General features: G+C 43.5%; 1 protein-coding gene across 2 annotated transcripts in view; it reads left to right on the top strand.

Moving 5' to 3' along the window:
- Positions 1-8,035, top strand: part of LOC135089793 (ras-like protein family member 10B) — a 20,230-nt gene extending 12,195 nt beyond the window's left edge. The window contains exons 3-7 of one of the 2 annotated variants that reach the window (XM_063985828.1): positions 671-755; positions 4,014-4,249; positions 5,737-5,863; positions 6,236-6,369; positions 6,667-8,035. In XM_063985828.1, coding sequence (XP_063841898.1) covers positions 6,298-6,369; positions 6,667-6,978 — 384 coding nt within the window. In that variant the 5' untranslated portion in view covers positions 671-755; positions 4,014-4,249; positions 5,737-5,863; positions 6,236-6,297 and the 3' untranslated portion in view covers positions 6,979-8,035. The remainder of the gene's footprint in view (positions 1-670; positions 756-4,013; positions 4,250-5,736; positions 5,864-6,235; positions 6,370-6,666) is intronic. The other variant, XM_063985827.1, reaches the window with a different exon arrangement.
- The last annotated feature ends 1,405 nt before the right edge of the window (positions 8,036-9,440 follow it).

Here is a 9,440-nt window from a genome sequence, read left to right as displayed (position 1 = left end):
TGTGTGAGAGAGAGAGAGAGAGAGAGAGAGAGAGAGAGAGAGAGAGAGAGAGAGAGAGAGAGAGAGAGAGAGAGAGAGAGAGAGAGAGAGAGAGAGAGAGAGAGAGAGAGAGATCATTATTGACCACTCTGTCTCTCATTAGCAAAGGTTCACCCATTTAGGTGAGGAAGAGAGAGAGAGAGAGAGAGAGAGAGAGAGAGAGAGAGAGAGAGAGAGAGAGAGAGAGAGAGAGAGAGAGAGAGAGAGGTGATCTTTCGTGGCAGCGGAGTGCGGAAAGATTACTCTCTCTCTCTCTCTCTCTCTCTCTCTCTCTCTCTCTCTCTCTCTCTCTCTCTCTCTCTCTCTCTCTCTCTCTCTCTCTTCCTGACCTAAAGCGTTTAAGATTCCAAGTCTAAACTATTGTCATCATCACCATTATCACTGTTATTACTGCCATTATTATTTTCATTTTCATCAGTCACTAGAACTGTCATCTAACACCACAATTTTGTAATCACTTCATCACAACTACCACTTGTTTTTACTATCACCACTATCACCACCACCACCACTTGTTATCACCACTACCGCCACCACCACCACCACTTGTTATCACCACTACCGCCACCACCACCACTACTTGTTATCACCACTACCGCCACTATCACCACCACCACCACTCCTGCCACAGATGGGTGCCAGCCCCTTGTGATGTGAGCAGCATAAGAAGAAGTGGCTGGATTCGAACCACATCCCAGACATACCCTCCTCCTCAGGTGAGAAAGTAACCAGCGTGCCAACCTAACCTGCTACCTTACCTAACCTAACCTGACCTAACTTAATTTAACCAAATTTAACATAAAGTAACCTAACCTGATGTAACCTAACTTAACCTAACCTATGTGACCTAACTTAACCTAACCTAACTTAACCTAACCTGCTGTAACCTAACTTAACCTAACCTAACTTAACGTAACCTAACCTGCTGTAACCGAACTTAACCTAACCTAACCTAACCTAACCTAACCTAACCTAACCTAACGTAACTTAATCTAACCTGATGTAACCTAACCTAACCTAACCTAACCTGATGTAACCTAACCTAACCTAACCTAACCTAACCTAACCTAACCTAACCTAACCTAACCTAACCTGATGTAACCTAACCTAACCTAACCTAACCTAACCTGATGTAACCTAACCTAACCTAACCTAACCTAACCTAACCTAACCTAACCTGATGTAACCTAACCTAACCTAACCTAACCTAACCTAACCTAACCTAACCTGATGTAACCTAACCTAACCTAACCTAACCTAACCTAACGTAACTTAACCTAACCTGATGTAACCTAACCTAACCTAACCTAACCTAACCTGATGTAACCTAACCTAACCTAACCTAACCTGACCTAACCTAACCTAACCTAACTTAACCTAACCTGACCTAACCTGACCTAACGGTAACATAGGTCTGTGTTAATCCTTCAGTCTCTGTCACTCGCCTTTGATGTTCGCTGCTGTCAACACCACGTGGACTTAACCCTGTAGCAAATAGACTGACCTTTCTTCCATTGAGACAGCAGTTCAGGGCCAGACTCTGAAGCGACCACATCTCTGTATCATCTCATCTAGACATCATATAAGCGTCCATTATTGCAAGATGTAACTCCTTCACTCATATTTCCATCCTGTACGAGGCAGCATGGGAGGAGGGCGTATTGTTCCTGTTACGTACATGCCAACCCCTCCTGCTACCTAACCTAACCTAACCTAACCTAACCTGACTTAACCCTAACATAACATAACCATAACTTAACATAATTTAATCTGACCTAACCTAACATCCCCGATCTACTCACTCCCTCTGTTATCAAGTTAGCCATTGTGCCAACCCTACTCTCTCTCTCTCCTCTCTCTCTCTCTCTCTCTCTCTCTGGACCCTACTAGTGGATTTAAATGCTTCAGTTTCTCGTTTTCTTTCTATTGTTGTTATTTGCTGATAAAATGCTAAAAGTATAATAGAAAACGGGTAATGTCATGTGTTTGTAACGTTAATTACTGCAAAAAATATATTCCTCGGTCTTGCACGCAATGAAATAACGTCTAATACTTATCGCTAAAGGTTAATATCGAACGTATTTTCCCAAACGTTGTATTCTAAAAAATAAAAAAATAAATAAATAAGAAAAAAAAACGAACTGCAAACTGAGAGAGAGAGAGAGAGAGAGAGAGAGAGAGAGAGAGAGAGAGAGAGAGACGGAGGGAGAGTGAGAGTAAACAAACCAGTGGAAACATCAACAAACATTACATTTTCTACTCACCGCCTTATTTCTCCTTCGCGTCACGACAAGGTGATGAAGGAGGAGGCCTATAGGCTGCTGCCCCCTCTCTCCCTTCCCTTCCGTTAGGCCTAAGAGGGACAAACACGCACGTTTTAGCCACAAATAGACAGAACATTCCTACCACACGAGGCGACATATCGTGGGTTTTAAGTCCTAATTAGAGTTTCAGAAGTAGTTACATAATTTTTTTCCTGAATAACTCTTTAACAGACTGACAAATTGGACTTGTACTTTGACAGAGCTTGTTTCAGACACTCCACCAGTTTTTGCTACTATGGTCCAGTGGCAGAAGTGGATAATAAAGCCGTTTGTCCTTGTAAATTGATATACGTAAGGCTTTAGGCATGTAATTTGAAACGTTTCGCTTTCTCGGCCACTACAATCATTTTCAAAGGCCACAGAGACATCAGCCGGGTTGTCAAGGGTGTTTGTTCTGTTAATAATGTAGAAATTTCGTTAATCTGTCACTAGAACCGCATAAACACACTCAAAAAGCAGCGTAACTTCATCTAAAGTCTTTTGAAATTAGTGGAGATGGGCCTAGAAGTGTTTCAGAAGCTTAGTCAGCTGCCGGACTGGTTCCAATACTCCGCCAGGCTTTACGGTCACTCGTGTTTTAAAAGACGAGTATTTAAAGACTTCAGAAATTTGATTAGCCAATATTCTTTTATTTTTCATTTTGTTTCGTCCTCTTAATTGTCTTTCTTGAGAGTGGTAGACTCCGCATTTTTTTTTTTTTTTTTTTTGGTGTTCTTAGCTAGAGTGAAAATATTGTATCTTTTTCTCATATCACTTTAAAAATGCTTTTAAAGATTTATTGCGCTTTTTCATCATTATTACTATTCGTCTTTGTTTATATTCATGGTTTATTTACATTGCAGTTGTTATTCATTCTCTGTTTATTAATCTAGGAATGTTTTATTTTTTCTTTTGAGGGGAGGAGAAACTTAATCGTGTTTTTTTGTTATTATTATTATTATTCTTGTTAGGCTTATTCACGTTATAGTTCTGTTATTGACTTTGTTTATTTCTCTTCATCTTTCGTAATCTCTTCTGTCTATAAAACTTTTAGGAGGCCTCCAAAAACTTTACAAACACACGGGCACTCAAATCACGTCTATTACTAATTCACGTCTACTCTCTCTCTCTCTCTCTCTCCATCTTTTATCACTTAACTGTTTGCATTTCAATATAACTATTTTCCAAAACTGCATGTCAGTATTTTGGAACGCGTCTGAAAAGTTTTTTATTAATACATGTTGTTATTCAGTCCATGCTACGTGTATTATCAGTTCAGATCTACACTACTCTCATTTTCTATTTTATTCTATTTTTTTACTGTCTATCTATTCATAATCTATCATATATATATTTTTTTTTTCAGTGTAATGCAGGGTTTATTTTATTTTTGGATGTTTTTTTTCAAGACTTCCCACAGCGAATCAGGAAAGAATTAATATAAATATTTTTTTTCTAGTTTTACCAGTTTCCCCCCTTCTCTCTCTCTCTCTCTCTCTCTCTCTCTCTCTCTCTCTCTCTCTCTCTCTCTCTCTCTCTCTCATAAGTTCTAATTTTTACCAGCTTCCTTTCCTGTGCTTACACCAATTACTCTTATCACTACCACTATCACCACCACCACCACCATCACCACCATCACCACTACCATCACCACCTCCCGTTTTCTTTCAGTTGTTGTGGTGAGTGGGTACGATTCTGCTACATGTGAGGGCTGTGGGGGGCCGCGGGGAGGGGGCGGGGGGGCGGGGGGTTGTGGGACCTGCCAGGGGGGTCGCCGGCCCACCCCCTCTTCCCCCCACCCTGCCCCGCCCCCCCTCAACGGCCACCTGCCGCCCCCGCCCCCGTCTCAGGTCGTGAAGGTGGTGGTACTGGGAGCTCCTGGTGTGGGGAAGACTTCCATTATCAAGGTTCGAATCCCCTTCATCTCCCTCCTTCTCTCTCTCTCTCTCTCTCTCTCTCTCTCTCTCTCTCTCTCTCTCTCTCTCTCTCTCTCTTACTGGTGTTTGTCAGTAAAAATGTATTAACTATCCATAAAGCTCTCTCTCTCTCTCTCTCTCTCTCTCTCTCTCTCTCTCTCTCTCTCTCTCTCTCTCTAAGGTAAACAAACACAGGTATAAGTGGCACATGTTTCTTTACCCACCTGCCCATGTTGTCACCTGTGCATACCTGTCTACCTGTCAAGTTTCCTTCCACCTGTGATGCACACCTCATTTCTTCTCTTTTTTCCTTCCAAGACGTTGTGTATACAAGGTGACATTCCTACAAACTTTCCCAGTAAACAGACTGACACTTCTCCAAAACTTTCGCATCCACTGAAAATTCTCTCCTTGAATACATTTTTTCCCCTTTACACCTCGATATTGCCAGTATGCAGCGTTATCAATAATTAGCATTACTACTCGTGGTGATATGACGCAAGTATTTCAGTAGTAGAGACAAGATAATATATGGACAAGTAATTATATTGCTTGCACTCGGAAAATCAAGTTAGTCATTACAGAGTTTCAGAAGAGGATGGACAGGTTTACGTATGAAGATGATAAGTGGAAATAGGTGGGTATGTTTCGTACAGGGACTGCCACGTATAGACCTGATGGCTTCTTGCAGCTTCCCTTATGTTCTTAAGCACTAGTGAGGGAACAACACTCGTATGACGACAGGTGGAGGTAGGTGTAGGTATGTTTCGTACAGGGGCTGCCACGTGTACACCTGATGGCTTCTTGCAGCTTCTCGTATGTTCTTATGTTCTAATTATAAGTCAGACTCCTTCAAGAGGGAAGTTTCAAGACGCTTCACCGTACAGTTTCGAACTTGTCAAGAGGGAAGTTTCAAGGCGCTTTATTACTACATACAGTCTTCAAGCTGCGAACAGGAATTAAAAAGATTTGCTCCCATTTTTAACAATTTCAACAATCTCCTCTTGTCACACATCCTTACTCTTAAACGATCCTAACAATTTCGTTCTTTAACAATCACAGTCCCACACAATCTTAACAACCATCTCCCTTTCTCACATTTTCCTATTCCCCTTTCAGCATATTCCTTACACAGTCTTATCCTTTAACACTCAAACACTCACACATATTTTAATCCCCCAGCAACCACAACCACACACTCTCAACCTTTCCACTGAGACACAGCACCACCACAAGAAGCAATGCACGAAATCTTTATAAGCGTCTACAAGAAACAATGGGATTAGAAAGAATATATTTTGAACCTTTTACGCAATTTAAAGACTGGAGGCGGCTGAAGAACAAGTAAAGAAATCTCAGAGTAACAAACTATTAAGGAAAGATGAACCGAACAGCAATCAAAGGGTTAATCTCACACATACTTACATACTCTTTAACAAACCCACATTTTCTCACACTATTCCTATTCTCCCTTACAGCAATTTGTGCATAACGAGTTCCCGGAGTCTCACCAGCCCACCACAGGCCGCGTCAACAGCTGGGCTAACGTGCTGGTGAACGAGAGAGTCTACCAGCTGTGCATCGCTGACATCCCGCCTATACGTGGTGAGACGGGGCAGCGGGAGGGGCAGGAGGTGGTGGTGGTGGTGGTGGGAAGGAGGTGGTGGGGGTGGAGGGGGGGAAAAGGAGGAGGAGGAGAAGGAGGATGTTTGAGAGTTGAGATGAGGAAGGAGGGGTGAGAATATGGTATAGGAGAGAGAGAGAGAGAGAGAGAGAGAGAGAGAGAGAGAGAGAGAGAGAGAGAGAGAGAGAGAGAGAGAGAGAGAGAGAGAGAGAGAGAGAGAGAGAGAGAGAGAGAGACCTAACTACATACATAGCACACGCAATTTTTTTTCATTTCAACCAAACATACACACACACACACACACACAGACTAACCTAACCTAACATCTCCCATCTTCCGTTTTCTTTGGTCAGCGTTCCCGCAAAACTCGTTCTCTGAGTGGGCCGACTACCGCTTCTACGGCCTCCGCTCAGCCATGGCTTACGTGTTTGTCTTCGACCTCACCTGTTACGAGTCCTTCGCACACATCAAGGCACTCAGGGATCAGGTAATGCCCCGCGCAGGTGTGTACAGGTGTGTCCGTGCACCTGTCATTTGATCTGAGGTGCGCGCAGGTTTGGTTTCCGTGAGCGGTGTGTTCCGCAGGTGAGTATGGAGTGCGGGTAGTCTTCATATTATGCGTGTCTGTTGCAGTGTTTGTTTGTTAGTGTAAGGTACAGCTACGCATGAGTCTTGTTGTCGTTGTGGTGTGTTGGTGACTCAGAGCGTCAGGTGTGTGAGTGCATGACTGGAATGGTCGGCAGGTGATTCAGTGAGTGGCAGTAACGCCAGGTGCTCCTTGCAGGTGTACGAGTCCCGGGACATGCGTGAGGTGGGCATGGTGGTGCTGGGCAACAAGCGGGACCTGCTGGAGGCGTCTGAGCCGCGGGAGAAGCGGGAGCTGCTGCGGGAGATGCGCGAGGTGCCCGCCGTGGTGAGGAAGCAGTGGAAGGCCGCCTACGTGGAGGTGTCCGCCAAGTGTAACTGGCACGTGGTGGCCGCCTTCAGGGAGCTGCTGCTGGCGGTGGAGGAAGCCCAGGCACACCCCCACGCACGCCCACACAACTTGCAAGAGTTGCACGAAGCAATTGAACACTCCAAGTGTACGATATTGTGAGGCGCGGCCGCGGGCGTCCCGCCACCCACGCCTCTTTCCAGCACAGCAATAGCCTAACACTGACACCCTCCCTCCCCGACGCCCCGGGAACCGCTGTTACTCCCTGAAACGCACAAGTAAGTCTCAGTGAGGGCGGCGCGGCGCGGCGGTGGCCACCGCGGAGCGGCGCCTTTCCCGCCCCCGCCCACCGCTGCCTCGCCGTCACGTGTCGCGACCCGCCAGGAGGACTTGCGCGCGTGCGCCGCGGCACTGATGCCTGTGAATCGCAAGACGAACTACAGTAATACTAGAGGCTGTTATGTAGGTGTACGGACCCTAGTTAAGTCGGCTCGCTGGCTGCCCCGAGGAGCGAGTGTACAAAAACCAAATGTTCACACTGTACAAAGCAACATAACCCCACACAGTGGCTGTTTCCCGCGTTATTGTTAAGAGTATCCTTTTTTTCTGAGGCGATCGTGTCCCGGAGAAGTACTGTCTATGTAGCGGAGGCTGGCGGCGCGTTGGGCCTCGCAGCCACACACGGGTGACCGCCGCACTGCTGGGACTGACTGGTGAGCTTCACGACCCTTGCCTGTCACTCCTTCCATCACACCACACTCACCAAAATCATAAAGTTACGCTTCTGTTCAATTCCTCCATTAAATTCTCCGAAAAAAAATAATAATAATAATATTGTTAAAACGTCTCGAAGAAATAACTGTTTTTCAGTGTTTGGGAAAGAAAAATCCATTCTTCAAAAACGTCTAGGAAAAAAAAAACTTGTCTCGTTTCGTTAAAAAAGTGAACTGTAAAAAAAAGAAAAAAAAATTCTAAGCTAATCCATGGTTCGAAAGTGTCTGAGAAAAAGAAAAGTTATATATATTATTAAAAAAAATCTAAAAAAAAGCTCATCTCGTTAAAAAATGTTAAATAACAACAACAACAACAGCAACAATAACAACAACAAATTCTTTCATCAACTGAAAAAAAAATATCACTTCAAAAATATATCCTTTGTTGAAACTCAGAAAAATCGAAAAAAAATAAAATAAAATAGAAATAAATAAAAAAAAATCAAATCTAGCCACCCAACCACAGCGATCAGGAAGGCCAGGGCAGCATTCACCATTATCAGTTCACAATCCGGTAGAGCGTTACTGTTATCCTCATTCTTAGCGGAACGTAGGAATTATCTCACTGTGTTTAATATTAGCTTAGGAACCTAACTAATTAGTGCAAATCAGGTGATGTAAAGGTAAGTAGTAACTGTGACCCAACACACGAGGAGGGGAGGGAGGGGAGGGACAAAGAGATCACACACACACACACACACACACACACACACACACACACACACGTACCAAATCCATGCAAAAATAACGATGAATTGAGAGATAAACAGGGAGAGTTGGTAGGGAGGGAGTTTTTGTTTTTTTTAGTTCATTTGGTAACACAAGAAGTCGTGCCAAAATTCACGACTCCCGCAACACAATGAAGACGACCAAAAGACAACGACTAACCAGAAACAACAACAACAACAAGATCAACAAAACAATAAAAAAAAAAATCCAAATGATCCATTTTTGAAACTCAGAACTTCTAATCTAATAACTCAAACCTTCTAAAATTTACTCAAAGCCAAAATTGAATGTCAAAATGTTCTATTAACGTGTTTTATGAATTTGTTACCGTTTATCTTTCCAATACTTCCATTTTCTCTCATCCGTTTTCTATGTATCAGAGTATTGGTGTTAAGCAGTAGTCATTATTACATTTATTATTCCTCATTGCATCATCTGCTGCTTCTATTCTTTGTAACCAATCCATTATCATCTATTTCTACGTCCATCCCCGATCTTGTTGTTTAGCACCGTAAGTTAATCAGTCAGTCAGTAAGTTTTCTTGTTCAATTTGCATGGAGCTGTATTTCAGTCAACAATTTTCCTATTCAGTTTACCTAGCGCTCATAATTCACTCAGTCAGTCAGTCAATATTGTTCCCATTCAGTTTGCGTGGCTCTTGTTATTTCAGTCAGTCAGTCAGTCACGCACTCAAGGCAAGGCACTCTGTACAGGGAGGGACTCACGCACTCACTTCAAACGCAAACACTGCAAACACCATTGTTGACTCGTTTCAGTCTGTAATCCGCAAAAAAAAAAAAATATAAAAACGAAAAAAAAAAAAAGTTCAGCACAGTTTCCTAGCATCTGTTCTGTGACTTCCTGAAACACTGGCGAATGACGACCGACCTGCACGTAAGAGAGGTTATTTGACAACGGAGACCCACGTACCACACCAGCGGGTTATGTGAAGGCGTATCGAAAAAGCCTGGTCCGCTGCTCTTCACCACACGCACCCATTGCAAATCACCAACGTTCTTTAGTCCGTAGGGTAAATGATACCGGTAGCCTAGCCTTCCCATAAGTTTCCTCCCAGCACCATATTCGCAAACGTTTCGGCGCCATAATCACTCGACTACTTTC

The sequence above is a fragment of the Scylla paramamosain genome, chromosome 33 (assembly GCF_035594125.1).
Source record: "Scylla paramamosain isolate STU-SP2022 chromosome 33, ASM3559412v1, whole genome shotgun sequence".
NCBI classification, from domain to species: Eukaryota; Metazoa; Arthropoda; class Malacostraca; order Decapoda; family Portunidae; genus Scylla; species Scylla paramamosain.
Note: the sequence above shows the minus strand (reverse complement) of the source record. Positions and strands in the feature narration are given on the sequence as shown.